The following is a 21,291-nucleotide window of genomic DNA, read 5'->3' as shown; positions in this document are numbered from 1 at the left end:
ACTAATTTGGCGATGTTTTTTTTAAATGTCGATCAATTTGTGAACTCGTTCTGTTTTTTCTCCTTCGCAATCAATTTATGCATTTTATTGTGCATAATCGGCAGATTTGATGCATTCATGACGGAAATGTGGGCAATTCATTTAACCCTTTATAGCTCGGTGTAATTTTGAAGCACTAATTTGATACTAATTTGGCGATGAATTTTTAAATGTCGTTTAATTTGTGGACTCGTTCTGTTTTTTCTCTTTCGCAATCAATTTATGCATTTTATTGTGCATAATCGGCAGATTTGATGCATTTATGACGGAAATGTGGGCAATTCATTTAACCCTTTATAGCTCGGTGTAATTTTGAAGCACTAATTTGATACTAATTTGGCGATGTTTTTTTTAAATGTCGATTAATTTGTGAACTCTCGTTCTGTTTTTTCTCCTTCACAATCAGTTTAGGCATTTTATTGTGCATAATCGGTAAATTTGATGCATTTATGACGGAAATGTCAAATGTGGACAGGAGATACATTAGACGAATTCGAGGGTATTGTGTTACGTTAATTAAAATTATGAAAAGAGAATTAAGAGAATTCTCAATTATTAAAAGAGAAAAATTATTTTCATGCAAACAATTTTCATCGAAATTTCCTATGATTAACGTAGACAATTTTTACTAGTTACGGATTGCAATTTTTAAATCTTATCACACGCATCTTTTTCCATAAATTCATCTTTTTCTTTTCTAAATCTTAGATCGGTCGTTAATTTATATCTAAACATTGCGGTTCAAGTTACATCAATTGATATAAAAGTGTGAGAAGATACATAGAGGGTTAAAGGAGAGCACTGCACGATTTTTAAACGAAATAAACATACAGGGTGTCCCAGAATTATCGCATTTTGCGGGAAATAGGGATTCCTGCGATTATTTGAAATAACTTTTTCCTGAGCGAAAATGCGATCATGACATTTATGGAACACCCTGTTTATATAACATACATATGTATGAAATCTTCATGAAGAGTCCGACTCGTTACAGTGCAGCAGAAGAGAAAATTAATAGACATTGAAAGAATCGGCATCGCTTTTATATCGTTTTTGTTTCAATAAAGCGTAATCGTGAAAAAATAGAAGTTCTTACGCAAAGAATACAATGAAAAGAAAGAACGGTGCACGAGGGGTTAACAATGTCAGACTTCGTCGTTCTTCCTCCCGTTAAAAAAAGACCTCCGTAACGCGGGTCCGCGATTTTTCCAATCGCAACGAATTTTTTAACAATGCCCAGTCGATCGTTACCACTGCAAAAATTGAGAACCGATGCAGCGGCGTCGATCGATCGATCGATCGATCGATCGTTTTCCGAAAGTTCCGTCGATAATCGGAGCCCGCCGTTGTGCTCCATCGACAGGAAGATGTTCGTGGGAATTCATCGACGCGATGTGCTTGCTCATCGCGCGCGGGAATTAATTGCGAAAGCTTGTCGTTTCGGCGGGAAGGGGAAAACGCGTTACGAAAAAAATCGGGGACGATTTGGCCGCGGGAGAGTTCGTTAATGCGGTCCGCGTGCGCGCGCGCGAAAGGGGTGACAATTTTTCGGGAATTTCGCGCGGCGCTCGAGCGAGCGCTGGCTCGGCCACGGGAAAAGTGAAAACCGATTCGACGGGAAAATTTGTTGCCGGACGCCGCGCCGAGCCGCCGCAAAGTGGGCTATTTGCCGGATTTAGCCGGCCAAACGTCGAGTTCCGTCAAACTCGTAGTCGTAGGCAGAATCGAGGTGTTGCCTGGAAAAGACGAGCAGTTTGGGAGACGATAAATCGCAAATTTTCTTTTCGTTCTTTTTTCCCCCCTTCCGTGCAGAGATATGGCCGGATTATATTCGTGTCACGCTAGTTATGACTTTTTCGGTGTCTTCTGCAGAAGCGGACTTCGGAAACCCATAACTTTGCTGTACGGCGAATGTTTGGGAAAGAAAAACAGTCGTGGATCATTTCTATGGATTTGTAAAAGATTCAATCAAATTTGCAATAATTTCAATGCGATAAAAGTGATTCAAAGAACGTCACTTTTTCATTAATTTCCCATTCGATGTTTTTGTTGTTGGAAGGGATCTGTTATACTTTTTTTTATTCTTTATTTTTTATTATCTGTTATCATTTTTCCTCTTTCTTATTAAGCAATGTTGACCTCTATAAAATGCTTATTCTGCAGATCTAGACACATACAGTGTAGCCGCTACAATCTCATATTTTACTTATTATTAAGTATTTTTATCTGTTTATATTTCATTTTATTCGCTTATAATTACCTTTTCTCTGACGTAAAGTACTATAAATAAATTAGTAGATTAACACATTGACTGCCAAGCCTATTTTGAAGAAATCTGTTCTACGCGTTCTTTTTTATTAAATATATAAATAATAGCAAATAAAAAATAAGAATAAGTAAAAAGTAATAAATAAATTCTTTTGCTTCGTTGGTAATGACGTCCTGATGGTCGCCTACCACGAGATAACCGGCAGTGAACGCACTAAGTGAAAAAAATATAATTTTGGCCGACTAAATCCGACAGGTTTAGTATCAATCGCCGGCCGCTGTTCGTAACAGTGGTTTATCACTCGGCGGATCAACGGGCGAAGGCAACGCGTTACGATCGTTCCGAGGCTTCGCACACGGAACGGCCGATAGCGGGAAAACGTGAATTAAGTGGAACGAATATGATTACCGGCGAGAAAAGCGTTCGCGAATTACGTTTAAACGGCTCGCGCGTACCCCGCGCGCTCTTCGATTGGCCGCCGCTGCTCGGCGAGCATAATTCCGCGAACGAGATTTTCGAAGCGCCGAGAAACGCGGGCTCGTTGTTCCAGTTACAATTATTTATCGGCGCGCCGATAATTTTCATTCTGCGATCGTCGCTTTTGATATTGGTCCGTGAACGACAGGCTTTGTTATCATCATCTTTTTAAACGTCGCGCGACGCGTGCAACGCAATCCCTCGTTACGTGTAATCCGTAAAGCGTCGGCTATTTGATATCGAGCGGAAAAACGTGCACCTATGCCGCGCCATAGTCGCGCGTGTCGACAATGGCAACGAAACACGATTCATGCGTTTCCCATTCGACGTTATAAACCGTGCGCGGAACCATTCCGAGAGGAAATTGTAGAATTGATAAAAATGTTTCGCGCGATGTGTACGAACGTTTTTTTTTCCCCGGGAAAACCGCAGATGAGTGTAATTGTTTCGAAGGTTTTTTAATAGACCGTCTGTTCGGCGTTGCAGTGCCGAAACAATGTACGGTACGATCTTATTCGACAGCATGATAAATCGTTTAATAGCATTTAGAACGGAAATTGGCTCACTCGAGTCCACGTGGTCGAATCTTTCAAACGCGAAAATCCGATTCATCCCTTGATAGAAGGTTTCGATTATTACTTAATTTTTATTACAACGTTTGCTGGGATGAAAACATTCAATTAATTACAGTCGTGAAGAAATATACAGGGTGTTTCGTTTAACTGAGTGCAATGCTAATGCGAACAAGAAAAATGGATATACCTTGATATTCTTTATTAAATGATATATTTTCTAAAAGTATTGTGATTAAACGAAAAATTAAAGAAATCAAATATGTAGAGAGAAATTCTGCGGATTTTTCTCTGCAAAATGAAAACTGCCTGCATTAATTGCAAGATGCAGGGGCTACGAGAACATTTGTTTCTTTTCTTAATAATTTTAATGAAGTTCAAATAACACCGTAACGTTTTTAAATTCTCTAAACGCTTTTACTGTTTCGAGATGCAATCTAATAATTACAGTAACTTACACACTTTCCAAATAGATTGCAACAGCTAATTGGTTGAAATGCTATTAAAAGGTTCGCGCTCGGCCAACAGACGCGGCTCCGAACGATTCGCTAACGCGGATTAATCGCGTTAAAAATGATGACAAAGTCGCGTTCATGACCAATTGGTGCCGGGGCTGGGAACTCTGTCGAGTAATTGCTCCGCGTCCGTCGCGCGCGCCACTTGAAGGGTAACATTAATTTGGGAATCTCGGCGAAGCTCGCAGTTCAGCCTAAATGCCGTTGAATTTCCCTAAACAAGCACAGCTTTCGAGACTGCGGGTGCAACGTTTCCGGGGAAGATTGCCGGCAGACTAACTTTTCCAGTGTAGAACAAACACGGCAGTTCCAGTGAAGTCCGCAACGCGTGTCGTCCTGTCTCCGGAGTCTCTGTCCGTTTACATAGAAAACCGCAATGAAACGATACTCTTTGTACTATGCCGCGCATTAGGATACTCCGCGCGGCCGCTCGACGTTCCGGCGAAGAGCATTTTGCCCGCCGTCGCAAGAAAATATTCTTCCGGGCAGCCTCAAAAGCGTTGCCTCGAGGCTTCGGCCACGACCGTCGACGGGCTACAGAAATTTAATTAACGCGGCTTTAATTGCACGCGACGCGATACGACGGCCTCTCCGCCGACGCGGCCGAGCTCTCGTCGGGCATGGCTCGTCGTCGTCAGCGACGTATCAGCGATCGGTATCGGAAGGTATCATAGTTAAATATAGGCGGACGAGATGGTCGAATTTGTAGCTGCAAGAAAACGCGAGATCGATTCTTTTAAAAATCCGGAATCTTATCCAATACGCTGATTTGATATCGAAGCCATCGAGGCACCGAAATTCGAGGATACGGAAAGATGCATTTTTTTAAATTGAAGTTTGCAAGATGCCATTTTTGTATGAAATTTGCAGTGAGACGTTGTCGCAAGCATTGTCATTAACTTCGTTGAAACGACCGATCCTGATTAGAAATGAAAAAATCAGCGTGACCTCGTCGGATATTCTTCGGCCGTCGGAGTGTTCTAAAACTCGCTTCTCTCAAGGCCGGCGCTGTCGGATTCTTATTATTCCGGGTGAAGCGGGTGTTCAATGAACGCGGATAGCAGAGAATTTTCCGCGGGGACACCGGTGCCGGAAAACAGGTCGATAATTAATCCGTAGAAAAATGATCCGACAGCACCGGTGGACGATTACGACCGTCCGTTCGACGTGCGTGCTGTCTCTCTCTCTCTCTCTCTTTCTTTCTCTTTCTCTCTATATCTCTCTGTCTGTCTCTCTATCTTCTCTACGTCTCTCTGACTCTCTGTCTCTCTCTCTTATCCTCTCGGTCTGTCTCTATCTCTTCCGATTTTCATTGTACCTCCACGAAACTTCCGACGACGAACTCGAACCTGCCCGAAATCACCCGCCAGCCGATGTCCCCTTGTCCCCAGCCCACAAACTTCCACTTACCGAACGCGATTCTCTAGCGAATCTGAAACCGCTTTTGACTGGGAATGCCACCTTTTGTCTTTGTATTGTTCTTTCAGTGCCACCTAAAATCACGCCTTTCAGTTTTGCTCGCGATTTAAGCGTAGAGGACCGTACTAGCGTACAGTGCGTGGTCGTGACTGGCGATCTGCCACTGACGTTCACGTGGCTCAAAGATAACGTCCCGATAGAGACGATCAGGACGTCGCTGGATGCCCCGTCGTCCAGCTATGGCCGCGTTCAGGCGCCGGCCAGTAATGGGGACGCGATTTCGGGGCCCAAGCGGGGCCCCAAGGCCGACGGGCACGGCGAACAGTCCCCGATTAAGGACATTACCGTCCGGCAAAATGACGCTTTTACCAGCGCCCTGAGCATTAGCACGATCGCACCCGAGCACAATGGCACGTACACCTGTCGCGTGGCCAATGGCGCTGCCACCGTCGCTCATTCTGCACTCCTTCTCGTCAACGGTAAACGCACACCGTTGGTGTACTACTTCGTTCACGCTGCACGACGACAGAGGCCACGATCCCGGTCGACAACCTGCTCGCACTCCCGATGTACACCCCGAGCCTCGTTTTTCTTTGCCGCCGGACTGCGGATTTCTATGCAACGTTCGACTTCTTCTCGCCGATTGGAAGACGCAGAAATTACGTAGAAATTTGTTTCACGTCCGAGTCAATGCAACGGGTGACAAAACGATATCTCCAAATTGTATAAACGTTCTCGTCGATTCGTTCGTCGCGCGGAACGCGCAACATCCGCAGTCCATTCGCCGCAATCTCCACGCATCGAGAACGCTCCTCGAAACGGTGCCTCGCGTCGAAGTCATCCCTCCACCGTCGTCGCAGTTGCATGCTTAGTGTACACGTGGAAACTTGTTCTACCCTGTACGAGATCGAACCACAACCCCTTCCCGACTCCCCGTCCGTTGTACTTCGGTTCCAGCGATCCTGGCGCATCAGCATGCCGCGATACGTCGACGGATCGCATATCGTTTTCTTGCACGCTCTCCCGTCACCTCTAAACAAGCTTCTCCGTTCGTTTACTCCGCGAGAAAGAGAATCGATTGGGAGTCGATCGTCGGACGGACGAGATCGTCCGTCCGACCTGTCCGCGCTGTCGGCCCGATCGATGCTCCCCGACCCGAGCGTACGCCTCTATCCGTCGAAACCGTCTCGGGAACGGCCGAAGCCGGTCTCCGACGGGCGCGGATCGATCCGGGGGCCCCGCCTCTCCGGGCCGCGATTTCTAATTCCCGGGACGTAATAAAGATGGACCGGCGATTTTCCGGTCGGACGGATTATACGTGGCCGGCGGAAAGTGGCTGATTGATCGGTCGGTAAGGAAACAGCGGTCGCGCGAGTCGACGGTTCGGCGCGATCGATCAATCAGCGTGCAGGCCGCGTACCGCGCCGCGATGATCAATTTTCCCGTGGCGCTCCCGAGAAGAACCGGCTTTCGCTCGCCCCGGCTGCCGAGCCGGAAGTCTCCTCGGCGGAAATCCACGCCGCTCGGAAACGCGTCGATCCGGATCGATCGGCCGCGTGACCCGCGCCGATTACGCGATCCTCGCGGCCCCACCCCTCCGTCACCTCTTCCGTTCTTCGCCTCTGTCGTCGTTCGCGGTTCGAACTTCTTAAGCACCGAGTACACTGGAGGATCGTCCGGGATGATTTCGAACCCAATGGTGTCCGGAGTCATTCGGAACGACCTGTTTCTGCTACATGCTAGTCCGAGATGCACGCCTGACAGCGCGTCCAGTCGGCGATAGACCATCGCCACGTGACCGTTCTCCTTTCGGATCCTCGGCCATTGTGATATCTCCGCCGTCCGCGCGGAGACGTGCCTAACGCTGCCGCCACGCGGATTAGCAGATTTCAATTTAGATCGACGAAACGATCCCGCCCGCCGCGAGTCACGCCGTCTCTCCCCCGCTGGACGCGCTATGAATTTTCAATTCTTTCTTTACTTCCGGTTTTGATCGTCCTCCGGTTTTACTCTGTCTCTTCTTCCTGTGTGTCTGCCTATCTGTCTGTCTATTGCTCTGCCCCTCTGTCTTTCTCTTTCTGTCTGTCTCGCTATTTTCCTCTCTCTCTATTTCTCTTTCTATCTCTCCCCCTCTCTCTCTCTCTCTCTCTCTCTCTCTCGGTCTGTCTGTCTCTCTCTTTCTCTTTCTTCTCCTCTGTGTCTGTCTGTCTGTCTATCTGTCCGTCTGTCTGTCTCTCTCTCTCTTCGTTTTTCTTTCTTTCTCTCTGGCTTTCTCACTTTCATTCTTTGTTTCTGTCTCCCTGTTTCCATCTCTCTGTCACCAGATCTCTTCCTCCTGTTTTCTACGCCTTCACACACTCTATACGATCCTGCACGCTGTTTCTCTCTTGCACGCCTAATTTGCACGCTTCGATCAGATTTACTATACGGATACCATATATAATTCTTGACACGTGTATCGTACATATATATGTGTATCTATATATATGATCTCTATATGTACTTGTAACGGTATATATACCATTTTGCCAGTGTTTCGTACTCTACGTTTGTGCGAACGTGCTTTCTTTTAGTGTGTATCGAAGTCGACCAAGTATGTTTCGTAGATCGTATTTTATCTGTGACATCGATGCGCTCGGCGGGATATTCATCGATATCTACTGCTCTCTCTCTTTCTTTCTCTCTCTCTCACTCTTTTTCTCTATCTTTCTCTCTCTGTCTTTCTCTCTCTCTCTCTCTCTCTCTCTCTCTCTCTCTCTCTCTCTCTCTTTGCGAGATGGAACACACAAAGCGGAGACGTCTTTCTTCATAATATGCCAACTTTCAGATAACGCGCCAACAAAGATAGCCGAAGTAAGAATCTTTGTGCGAGCGCGGTTCATGAAGCTTCCCGAAATTTTCGTCTCAGTGAAACGAAATACATTTGAGATCGACTCCAGTTTATCAATTCAGCTGAAATTAATCGCAAATATAGCAATTGGGTTTTTTTCTACGTTTTTATAATAGATTTCGCGAGACTGCTTAACTTGTTAATCGAATAATTAACTTTTCTCCAATTAATTTCATTATGGAGATTCTTTTCCGCTGTATTTTTATGCTTAAAGTAATAAAAGAAGTCGTTTTTCACTTGTCGATTATTTATTTTGACGAAATATTTTGCGACGTACTTAGAAAGTGTATAAAGAAATTATTTCTATAATGTGCAAACAATTAATTCAGCTTTCTAGTTTCGGTCTCAATGATTAAATATTAGGAATTGATTTTCGACGCTCGTCGAGTTAAATAAAACAGAAAAAAAATCAAATACAAGTACGGTTCCAGCGTTAAATGAGTGGGTTAGAGTAATAGTGACGTAAGCGAAATTTTCGAAAATTTCGACTTATGTCTCAAAATGTTGCACGTATATGTATTCATAAATGTATATACATGTATATATGTATCAAATACGTAAATATGTACAAACATATATGCATAAAATATGCACACAATCCAGAACGTTATTATATTATAAAGTCATTATAAATTAACCTAACTCGAAATTATCATAACAATAAATTTGTCCAGTAAACAATGGAGTCATTTCGGTCGGTAAACAACAGCTTCGATCGGCAAACAATAATACAGTTTGCAATAACAAACAATAAATTCGTTCATTGAACAAACAGCACTCGCTTGTTCCCCGCGCAGAGGAAAATATGACTTACGCCATTCTGACTCTAACGCACTCAAACGTTGCTGAAAGATACACTGGAGATCATTCGCGCGAGCCGATGAGAATTTATGGCTCAATCCCATTTTCAAATGCGCCTCGAACAGCTCGTTTCACCGTCGGTTATGGAAGTCTTACTTATGAAGAAAGCCCCCCGTCTCCGCTTTTGATCCTCGCGTTATCGTGACCGGAATACGGTTGTCTCTCATCCGGAAGAGAGAGCCCGCGGATGAGACTGTAACCTCGTCCGCGAAATTAAAACGAAATCCGCGATCAGATTGGGCCCACGAAATCGGCGCGTCGTTACAGACGTACACCGGTGTACCGTCACCGACGTACATACATCGGCGTATCGTTTGCCCGACGTACGTGCGTATGTACATCGGTGATCGCGCGACCCGGCTCGATGTCACAGCGTGAGACCGCTTCTACGTAAAGTAACCGTTCGTGACTGGTTTTCATCTTCGCACAGAGCCGTGTATATGCATCGTTCAGCATTAACGTATTCGAAAGTACACGTAATGTCTTTCTTTTCTGATTGATTGAGTATCGTCACACGTTTCTCCATCTCTATGGTAATTTTGCAACGATCTGGATAGTCTGGATCGTCGCCGTCGCCGGCGACGCGCTCCAGTAGTAGGAGCCCCAGCTCTATTTTTATCCCGTTCGAATGAACTCACCTTTGTTGCTCTCGATACACGGATGCGGCGGGAAACTTCTTGGGCGGCGCGATTCACACCGCACGAATCACCGCGGTTCACCAACCAGCCAATCAGAACTTTTCACGACCGACCTCGCCGGCCGGATGATCTCGTTTGGGCCGCGATCAAATTCCACATTTATCCCCGACCGGTTCGATCGGAAGATCTCGACCGTCTCCGGAGACTAGCTCGATGTTCACAGGAAGATAAGTTACGCGAGGAGCGGGGCAAGCGACGCATGCGCGAGAGTTCCGCATAGCGGCGTGGCGCGTCTACAGGGTGACACCTACTTTATTGCACCTTGTAGTTGCAGTCACTCGGTAGACGCGCCACGCATCCCGACGCACGCGTCACCTGCCCCGCTCCTTGCGTAACTTATTCTCCTGTAAACACTGGTCCAGCCTCCCGACTCTGCATGCAAAACGCCGACCGCGATCCAATCGGAGCTCATCGACGCTGCTCGGTTCTTCCACGAGAAACGAAATTGCGTTAAAGCCAGAGGTTCCTCGGCTTCGATCGTCGACGAGCCTCGACGTCGGTGAAGGACCTTTGCACCGCCGACGTCCGGGACAATGAACCGCTACACCGATAGCCGCGCTGCCAAGAAACTTTTCCAGCGCACCTGTATCTGTGTTGTATCGTACGATCACGTTTGGACCGATTCTGACCGAGTTCTTATCACTATCACTCTAGTAGAGCAGTACCTTGTTTTTTCTATTATGGAGACTATGCTATGTTTCGCTCGAGATATTCTCTATGATTTTGTGTAATATCATCATGCTCATTCACCATTATCATTGCCATGAAAGTAACATCATTGGGACCGTAGCAAATCGTTGCTCGCGGAACGGTATCGACGCCGTGGGATCTCGGCGTGGTTCGTTACTCTCGGACGGTCTATGTATCTATTCGTGTTCGATCTCCATCCGTCCGTTCAGGCGCCGTCTAAATCCGGACCGTCCGAGATCTCCCGCGTCTATCCGTTCCGGCCGGGCGTTCTCGTTCGTTTCGGTTTTCTAATCCGCTCTTCGTCCCATAGAACCTGGTAAGTAACTCAACGACACCGGATCACACTTCCGTCCATAAGTCGCCGGACAATTGCGCTCGATAAATAAATATTCGCTCTTCGCGCATCGATTTACCTGACCGAGCACAATTTGCAACGCGAGCAGGACGTATGCTTCGTTTTTTGCCGAGAGTGTTCCTTCGCGTGGCTAACAGAGTTATAATAATCTCGTTTTCGCTTTTTCAACTCATTTTGTGAAACCTTTAATTGTCTTCTCGTCGAGCTTTTATAATGCTTTTTTATTCATTTCGGGGTGCCGACTTTTATTAAATATTTGGAATTCATCCGGAAAATATAAATCTTAATCTAGAGATTGAAGATAACGATTAATCGATGTTTTCCAAGTCGCACTTGCGCAGATATTTTTATAAAAGCTGTTAGTAATGCTTCGTAAGTTCGACGTTCAAAAATGCTTCATACATTCTCTGTTTTTAATCATTACGAACCCGATTGAATATTCGCGATTATTATTAGTGACGGGAATTTTAATCTCAGTTTGCTTCATTACCAAAGAAATTCTCCGTTGTTTCTACGTGCATTTTTTGAATCCTCTTCTTTTTAGAAAAGAATGTTATACTTTTTCGGCCTTCCAAGTAATGGCAAAATTAAAAAGAAGTAGTTTGATCATTATACAGCCAACTAGTCCCTTGAACATTTAAAAAAAGATCAAGTCATTTGGACCACTTTGAAAAATGTTATACCGTTTTATGTAAAACATTATATAAAAAGTTGTACTGTTTTCGCGTATATTTGTCCCCGACTTCATCAATCTTCCTATATAGTTTGCGAACGTAACTAATCATTATCCCCTAGCAGAGTGAAACAACTGTCTCGAAAGCTCCTGATCATTTTCATTTGTCTGTCATCCAAACCCAGATGATTCGCCACATTCCAGAAGCATCGGAGAAAGACTTCTCTTAATATCCAACCAATATTGTTATACACTAGACAATATTGGTTGGTTATTTTGAGACCTTTTTCGCAGCTCGTACACCTCCTTTAAAATCTCTGTTATCATATCGCAGTTCGATCATCCCCTTCTTGAAAAGTCCTCTCTCGATCACTTACTTTATTTTCTTCTGTGTCTTTGCTGTATCATTTCTATTATTCTATCATTCTCTTTCTTTCTGTATTTCTTTTAATTCGCTACTTTTGCAACTTAACGCCATACTGTTGTAATACAGAGGCTTGCTCCCGTTGATCAAATAAATATTCTTATTATCATCGTTATAGAGAGTAGTCTCGAATTTGGCGCGGAAAGCAGTCAAGTGTCCAGTGACTTATGAACGGGTAGAAGTAATCGGCGATGTTCCTGCGCAATTAACCGACCCCTCCACAGGGTGACTATCGTCTTCGCGCGCGAAGTGGTTCGCGTGGGAGGGCACGAGCGGCCGGGGTGTTCGCGGCGCCCCTGAATCGAGGTCCCGATCTCGGCCAGGCCAGCGAGCAGGAGCTCGCCGAGGAGTTTGCCGAGGAGGCAGTGGCCTCGTAAAGACGCATCGGCCGACATTAACAGTTACTCCGGGTCATAAATGTTCATTTTCCGCGTGGCGGGGCACGTGTGCGGCCCCGACCGAATATTTATGGCCTACCCGGCATTTTTCACGAGCTCTAGCTCTCGAGAGGGAGCGTTTGCACCTGTCCCGGGGTGGCCGGAGGTCACGTAGAAAGGAGAGGCCGGCTAAGAGAGGCGCGAAAGCCCGGACATTATCGAGTTTCTTTGTTCGAAAAAGCTCCGACCGACGGGAGATCTCGCGTTAAAAGCGCACCGTCTCGATCGCGGAGCGACGCTCGCGGAGCAAACAAGATTTCCGCGGCTCTCTTCTCCTCTCTGCGACACCGCCGGCCGACCCTCGCGACGAGACTTTCAGCTCGCAAAGTCGGCTTCAGACAAGTTTTCGTGTCACGGCAATATCGCCGGCAAACCGTGCACTCCCTTTTTGTAGATCGTTTTGGACCGTGTTGTCGCAGCCAAAGGGAAACATTAATTACGACTGGCTGCCAGTTTACGGAAACAGATTAAACTGCTCGCAGCTCCGTATCCAGGCGCACTATTTTAATGTTAATTTCAGACGTTCGAGAAGAAGATTTATCGTTCCGTTCCGCCGAACGGGCTCGCGTCCCGCCGAGTCTCTCTCTTTCTCTCTCTTTCTCGATTCTCGCGGTAATTATCCCGCGGAACGTTTTACCTCGCTGCGATCGCACGCGAGAGGAATGCCGCCGCTATAGCGATTAGCGTCGTATACCAATCGCGGCCGAGCGATTACGTTCGTGGAGATCGTGTCGCGGGACCGGGCCCTCGGGCCGAAAGTCTCGTCGCGAAACGCTGCTCGTGCGCCTCGCGTTGCGAACGCAAGGTCTTTACGGCCGACTCACGGTGGGACTGATGATCATTCTATCTGGAAAAAAGTCATTATTTCGATGGATTGTTCGCTGAGACTAATTATACACGCAACGATTGATATATTAATTATATGAGCGAAGAAATCGTACGGTTCAATTCATTTTAGGAGAAATTGTGCGACGACAACTATAAAGGCTTCTTTGCGTCATCTATTAGGCTAAAGGCTATCTCAGGCTAATAAGCCTGAGTGTATTACCAGAGTGTTCGTCTCTCGCTGGAGAAAGTTTTCGAATAATGCATTGCGCGATCAATTTTGGAGATTCGTTTAAGTGCCATTTTTTCATCGCCGTTTAGTTCGTTTTAGCAGTGCGGTACTAAAAACGTTCAAACTTGTTCGGCTCTAAACTTCAACGGTATTTAGTTTGGACTGTGTAGAAGAGATTTTTGCGAAATTCAAGAATCTTTTGTGAAATCGTCGGATCATGTTGGTAGCACTTTACGATCAAGAAAACGACTAAATCGTCTAAATCAATGGACATGATTGAAAAAAGAACCGAAAGAGAAGCATTGCGATTTCATTGGTTCATTTCGGTATTGAGTAAAATATAAGATCTCTCTTTTCCCTTTTTTTCTCTCTTTTCATGCTCGGAAATAGCAAACGCAAACACTGTACGAAAGTTGTTCACAGTACGAGACTAATCGGAAATTTGATTCCGATTCTGATACCAATTTTTATTTCTTGATATTTAAATATATATATACACACATTTACATTATTTATAATTCTTTAATATGTACATATAGGAGATATTTATAAATGTAGTTATTTATTTACTAAATACGTACGAGAAATTACTTATCACTTGTAAAATCACAAAAAGTGAGAAGATTACAGAGGTTTAGAACGTCTTGATACAGAGCCGAATGAAGTAAACAAATAAAATAAATAATATCTATAGCTAATAAACAATAAAAAGTTACACTTATACAGTATATCATTGAATGGTGACATCGGTTGCGAGGTCGTTGTTTCTCCGTCAGAAGTAATCAAAATCGTTGTTCGAATGAAAATTGCATGTCCATCATGAGAGGGACAGAGCGACGTATGATTTCGTTCCACTTGGAATGGTCATTGGTCCCACGGTGGCGACTTCCAGGCGCCCGAAACTCTCTAGCTATCTTCCCGTTTAAGAGGGAGCGAAAAGAGCGTGGTCTCTGGTCGCGTAACGCGTTTAGGAGCGTGCGGTTAGTGGACGGTAACCAGGTACATACTATTATCCACACGTCACGTTTATAGTTCCACCGCGGATCCCGCCGTTTTATTTCGAGAACGGTGTGACGGAGGGGATGAGGACACAGCTAATGTGTTCCATGAGCCAGGGTGACCGGCCGTTCAACGTCACGTGGTTGATGGACAACAAACCGATTCAGGTCAGGCCCGGTGACGGCGCGTCGGCGACGTCTTCGTCGGGCGGATCCAACCCGGCCATTGCCGATACCGGGGACAACATACAGATAAGCTACTTTCCGCCGTTTTCCAGCATCCTGACGATAAATAACGTCAGCGCTAGGCACAGCGGGAACTACACGTGCCAGATCAGCAACGTCGCTGGTGTGGCCGAGTACTCGGCCAGCCTCACCGTTGCTGGTTGGTGTCTCAAATGAATCAGAACAAAAGTCGACATGGTAGCTCTAAGAACCTGTGTACATAAGCCGTCTGCGATCTATACTCGTCTCTTACTCTATCTGTCTCTATCTATCTCTCAATCTCTATCTTTCTCTCTCTCTCTCTCGCTCTCTCTCTCTCAAACTCTCTTTCTTTCAATTTCTCTTTCTATATCCGCGCGCGTGTATACGTAGACCGAGACGTACCGTCGAGAGTTCAGAAGTCGATCCGATTGCGTCTGTCACCTTTGACTGATCAGGACAATCGATACGGCGGGATCACTTTTAAGGGATCGCCTGATGTAATGAACGAAGCCTTTTAAGTTGGTCCAACAGCATCAAATAGAATCTCGTGAATTACTAGTTGGACTTTCTGCAGACTCTTTTGATTGTAACATCGTGATATCGTTAATAATATCTTGTGCAAAAGTAGTCCTGTTCGACTAGGATGTTCAGCATGCGAGAGAATTGAAGTACCATCCACTGTGATCAATTTTAACATTCTAGTTTCGGTTTTACGTGATCTGATTACTTAGATTTTTGGAGAATTCTTGGAGTTCACTTTTGATTGGCTCAACGTATTGACGCGTTATTTTTGGACCTCGTGCGAATCTGTGCACTTCAAGCCGATGGAAATTAAAAGTAGACTCATGCGGTGTACTTCAATCTTCGGACTACCGGGTCATTTTAAGCGAGTGCATTTAACGCTAAAAATACGAAGCTGTAAAAGTGTAAATGTTACTTCATAACGACAAGACTCAATGTATTTAGACCTTTCATCGTATCTATCATGATGTTAAGGTTAAGATATTGATTCAATCATTTCTTATGAAGGAATTATTATAATTCGAATAACGTTATTGTTATAATTATATTATAATTATAATTGTTATAATTTGAACAACGTCTGCACGGTAAATTTAATGTTGAATCGTCACCTAATTATTTAATCTTTGCCAACCAAATTAAATAAATTGCTGTTGCACCAGGACCAATCGAAATATTAATTGATCTACGATCGAAAATATATTTTGAAGAATTGATTGATTAAAGCTGAAAGTTGGTATACATATCGACAACAGTGTGTGCTTGTGAGAATTGTCGGTGGTCCGGAGGTTGAAAGACGTTTCTGCAATTTATAATGAAGGGAATATTAAAATGTAGATTCATTTAATATCGTTCGCTGCAAGTTTGGACATAAAATGCCATAATCACGGTGCTCAACGTTACGAATCTAAGGTATTTAACAAATCATACATAACTAATGCAGTGGATTGCAAAATAACCGACGGTTAGCCAATAATCGCATCACAGAAATTTTGCATTCTGATAACCATGCTCGATTACTATTCACAACAGCGCAATAATAATCAATGAATTGGATCGATGAAAGGTTGCGAGCATACTTCGAACTATTTTTCTGTCTCGGTCTGCATACCTGTATACACACGTGCATATGTATATACATATGTATAAATAAATATATATATAAATATATAAATAAATATATCATATATATAAATATATATAAATAAATATATAAATATATAGATAAATAAATATATAATATATACAAATATATATATTTATATATACATATTACCGCACAAAACCAAACAGTCGTGAGGAAGGATCGGAGTACGCAGGTGTCTTCCTACGCCGCTGTCTCGTGACTTATGCGATCGAGTACACGCCTACTCGAACTTTTCGCGATCCCTGACCGGTCACGTTACTCGACCGTGCTCGAATTAGCCGCGTATTTTTAACTTCGGTCGACAGAATTATTCGGGAGATGCATTTTACCTGTAGAGATGTCATTCGACGCGCGGTTTATCTAATTAACACGTCAAAATTTGCCAGACCCGGATCTTTCGTCGGTATGGCCACGGTTCTGTCATCGTAATCCACTTCAGAGAAGCTATTTGAGAAAAGAAAATTTCGTGGAAATGATATCATAGGATATTCCTGTCTCCCGGATCTTCGAACCATACTCATTCCGTAAAGAGATCAACGAATAGTTACACTCCCGTCATCGATAACTGTTACGATCGTTCGGAATGAACTCTCATCGATGACTGTTATGAGCGATCGGAATAAACTCTCTACGATAACTGTTATGAGCGATCGAAATGGATTTCTCTCATCGATAATTGTTACGAACGACGGAAATAAATTGTTCTCGTTGCTAACCGTTATCAGCAGACCGCGTATCTTCATGCAAAACAAATATTAAACAACCTAATAGAAGCAAATAGAAAGGACTTAAAGAAACAAAAGTAAAATGAAAAGGTATTTTAATAACTTCAACAAATAGAAGACAAGATAGAAATAGAAATAATAAATTTCTCTAACGTGTTTACGTTTTGCCGCTGCCTCTAATTATTTCTGTCGCAATTACAGAAAATTCGCGGTCCGGTTACGAGCGAGCGAAATTAATTTCCGTCAGCGATAACATTTACCGACAAAAGAACAAATTTCCGGTCGCTTATATAACCTCGAATCGCAACCGATACAATTTAATCGATAAAGTTACACGTTCGTCCGTGAATGTATCTTATCAGCTATTATAGTTACGGTTTCAAACTGATTTAACTGGACAGTCGAAAATTGACTCGTACGCCCGACAGCATCGCGGAAGCGTTAAAAAATCCGCGGTGCGATGCAAGAAGTTGAAGCAGGTTCGTAACGCGATCGAAAGCAGCCGTCGTTGCGGCGGGCGATGCTTCAAAGCAAAAACAGTCTGCGGTGGATCGGGATCCAACGGTCGAAATATCTCATAAACATAACAATGGGGGCCAGCGGAAAGAAGACGGCTGGTTCGAGAAAACGGTCTGCCCCAGAATCCGGAACTTTCCCAGCAGATGTTCCTGGCCGTTCTTCGAGGGGCTCGGAAAACTAGCGGTTGGCTCGCAATTACAGTTTTCCAACTACGGGCTTCCCGTGCATGCACCGAGACTTCCGCCGGCTAAGCGCGGAACGATGAACACGTTTTTTCAACGAGCACATTCTCCAACTCGAATGCTCATTTCCGGCAACGACGGTCGCCTCCCTCTGTTCCATCGAACGGGGCATTATAAGCCTAGGCCATTCCCACGGAACGAGCGGGGCACAAGGGGTAGGAAGTTAGGGGTGGCCTGTGGAAGTTTTCCCTGTAGCGGAGCCCGCCCGAGGTTCTCGCGAGTATCCGCCGCGCAGGGAAATTAGTTTCGAGTTTCGAGGTGGCGCCCGCTGTAATGCGACTTTTCAAGAAGTTCCATCCGCCGGCGACGATTTCGAAAGTCGGCGACATCCATTTCTTAGCTGCGATCGAATCTAAATCACTTCCAATCTTCGCATGAATGGGATCGTCCCGGGTTAGGCCGCGAGCGAGACTCGGCGACAGAAGCTCGCGGAACAGGCGAGATGAAGGATAACTTTCGTCGATTGATTTCTCATTATTCGGATTATTACTCGCGGATCTTCGCGCCGGACAGAAATTCCAGCTGTCGCGGCGAATAGGGCGCGACTCCGAATCTTTCGTTCCTTTCGTTGCCAGTAATATTAAAAATATATAATGAAAACGTTCTCTGCGATAATTTTCACGTTGAATGTTCGGACGCGAACAAATGTTTCCAGAATGATCAAGATTAATGGAATTGTACTATTGAATGAAATTAACGATCCAATTGATGCATTAATGTTTCAGCAATAATTGGCATCTTGAACTTATCCTTCGTCATTCGATAATTCAATGCATCGATTCTCATTTCTCTCGCATAATTCGATTACTCGATTACGCCATCTTAATAAATATTCGATTGTTCTTCAATTGTTCTAGTGGATCCAAAGTATCGATATTAATCATTTCGATGTTTCAAATTACAGATTCTAGCTTTTTCTTAGAATTTTGTTTGTTTATTTTGTATTCGTTAGTAGATACTTCAAAGATAGGATCGTTAATGCTTCTATTAATGTCAGCGTTAATTTTACAATAAATTCAATACATCGATATTCAAAATATTATTAGGTCTACCGGAAAGTTCTGTCTGATAATGTTATTGCAAATTTCAACAGATATGCACATATTCATTTGAGACATATATTTTTGAAAAATGTTGCTCGCAAATTGCCATCACGCTGACAAGAGGTCACAAGTAACGACGGAAATTATATTGTACAATAAATATTACTAAATTTATGAAAAATCTATTATTTCCTTTCATTTCTCAAACGGACAGAACTTTCCTAATATTTCATTCTGAAACATTTACGCGAGACATTAGAGAAATATTGGCTTGAAATATTTCGTCAGAACAACGTTATTTCGGTTCGATCGAGATCTAGAAATGGAAGCGAGCGAAGGACGCAGCGAAAATATTCCATCGAAGGAATAACGCGAAGGAACGAATGTAACAAGAATCCTGTCGAACGTTGAAATTCTGTTCGATCTTTCGACGGAACAAGCGTCCGACTTGTGCACAGGAGGACGCCATTGGTGCCTGATTGATCTCGGAGCGCGTTAAACCTGCTTTACGCCGCTATTACCAGGCGGCGTACGATCCTGGATATCCGGGAATGAATTCTTCTAATAACGATAAAAGCCCGAGGAATCACGCGGAAGCACCGGATCGTCGGCCCACTATTTCAAGAGACGCGGCCGCGGGTGCCGGTAGTATTAAGAGCGTGACAAGCCGCGATGTCGTGTAATGTTCCTCCGACCATTCATATTCACTAGGCAGCAGGCCGCGCGCAAAACCCACCGTAAATCCGCGTTACCCGTCTATGCGCGTCCGTTCTGATTTCGATTGCGTTTTTTCCCCGAGGCCGGCCACGGCCGTGTACACGACCCACGACCGCCGGAATAACACCGGGGACGCGTTTTGTCGCGGAACTTTTGTACCGCTAACGAACTATTTTCACAGTTGGATACGCCCAATCTGACCTCGGAACATGCGAGCCGAACGCGGAACAATGCTCCCGATCGCGGTTCATTACCAGTGTCATGGGTCGCGGTTTTCCAGAAAATTCGGGCACCGTGCCGATGCCGTTCCGCGTTTATGTTCAGGTTTACTATTTTCGTTTACGTTAAAGCTTGCCGTCGACATTTACATTTACGTTTACGGTTACGTTCGCGACTGCGTCGTGGCGTTGACATTGATATTAACGTTTACGTTCGCTGCGTTCGGTTTGGCGTTAGGGGTGCGCGAGTATCCGAGATTTCGGGTTAACGTCGGGTCGGGACCCGAGACTTTTGGGTACCCGAATTTGGAATCGTGCAGCACCGAGAATTTTCAGGTACTCGAAATTCTAAGAGCGGATTCGAATTTACAAATCTAGAAATTTTTTAGAAACATAAGTGTACAAGAAAAGTACGATAGAAAAATATTTGAGGCCAATGAAATGTCTGAATACGCCTCCTTGATCTTATTTTAGAATTTCGGGTACCCGAAAGTGTTCGGGTCCTGACCCGACTCGACCCGAGGCACGGGTGTGCCCGCGGACACCTAGTTGGCGTTGACGTTAACATCGACATTTACATTTACGTTTATGGTTACGTTCGCGACTGCGTCGTGGCGTTGACATTGATATTAACGTTTACGTTCGCTGCGTTCGGTTTGGTGTTAGGGGTGCGCGAGTATCCGAGATTTCGGGTTAACGTCGGGTCGGAACCCGAGACCTTTGGGTACCCGAATTTGGAATCGTGCACTGAGAATTTTCAGGTACTCGAAATCCTAAGAGCGGATTCGAATTTACAAATCTAGAAATTTTTTAGAAACATAAGTGTACAAGAAAAGTACGATAGAAAAATATTTGAGACTAATGAAATGTCTGAATACGTCTCCCTGATCTTATTTTAGAATTTCGGGTAGAGTTTTCGGGTCCTGACCCGACTCGACCCGAGGCACGGGTGTGCCCGCAGACACCTACAGTAATGTCTCCCTAACTGACGCTCAGATTGTGCATAGAAATGTGGATAACAATTTGGGAAGAGGAGATACGATTATTCGAGCCTTGCATCTCGTTTTCATACTTGTTGACAATCGATAATCATAAAAAACAAACAGCAAGGCTCGAACAATCGTACCTCCTCTTCCAAAAATGTGCATTTCTGTGTCCATCTGAGCGTCAATTAGAGAGACATTACTGTATTTTTTATTAACATTAACATCGACGTTTACATTTGCGTTCCCGTTTATGTTTACATTTGTCTTTGCGTTCGCGTTCGCGTTTACATTTGCGTTATCGTTTTCGTTTGCGTTCGCATTTACGTTTACGTTTGCATTGGCGTTTGCGTTTGTTTGCGTTTGCGTTCACGTCGGTAGTTACCGTTTGCGTCTGCGTTTTCCCATGTTTACGTTTGCGTTTGCTTTCGCGTTTACGTTCGCGATGCCGTTTATCGATTCCGTCCTACGTGCAGAACGCAGTCTCCTCGCTGATCTTGAGAGCAGACTAGAGGCCGGCCACGTGCTATTGACGGATTCAAGCGGTCCCGGGCTATTAAGGAGACTCTAAATCTGCGGAGCAATGGACTGGAT

The 21,291-nt window shown here is 44.6% G+C and overlaps 1 protein-coding gene across 2 annotated transcripts in view; it reads left to right on the top strand.

Annotated features, from left to right (window-relative positions):
- Positions 1-21,291, top strand: part of LOC117229429 (cell adhesion molecule Dscam2) — a 353,961-nt gene that overhangs the window by 254,251 nt on the left and 78,419 nt on the right. Inside the window, exon 11 of one of the 2 annotated variants that reach the window (XM_033485864.2) lies at positions 5,360-5,770. In XM_033485864.2, coding sequence (XP_033341755.2) covers positions 5,360-5,770 — 411 coding nt within the window. Of the gene's footprint in view, positions 1-5,359; positions 5,771-14,408; positions 14,760-21,291 lie in introns of both variants that reach the window. The other variant, XM_033485865.2, reaches the window with a different exon arrangement.

The sequence above is a fragment of the Megalopta genalis genome, chromosome 3 (genome assembly GCF_051020955.1).
Source record: "Megalopta genalis isolate 19385.01 chromosome 3, iyMegGena1_principal, whole genome shotgun sequence".
In the NCBI taxonomy this organism is placed as follows: domain Eukaryota; kingdom Metazoa; phylum Arthropoda; class Insecta; order Hymenoptera; family Halictidae; genus Megalopta; species Megalopta genalis.
Note: the sequence above shows the minus strand (reverse complement) of the source record. Positions and strands in the feature narration are given on the sequence as shown.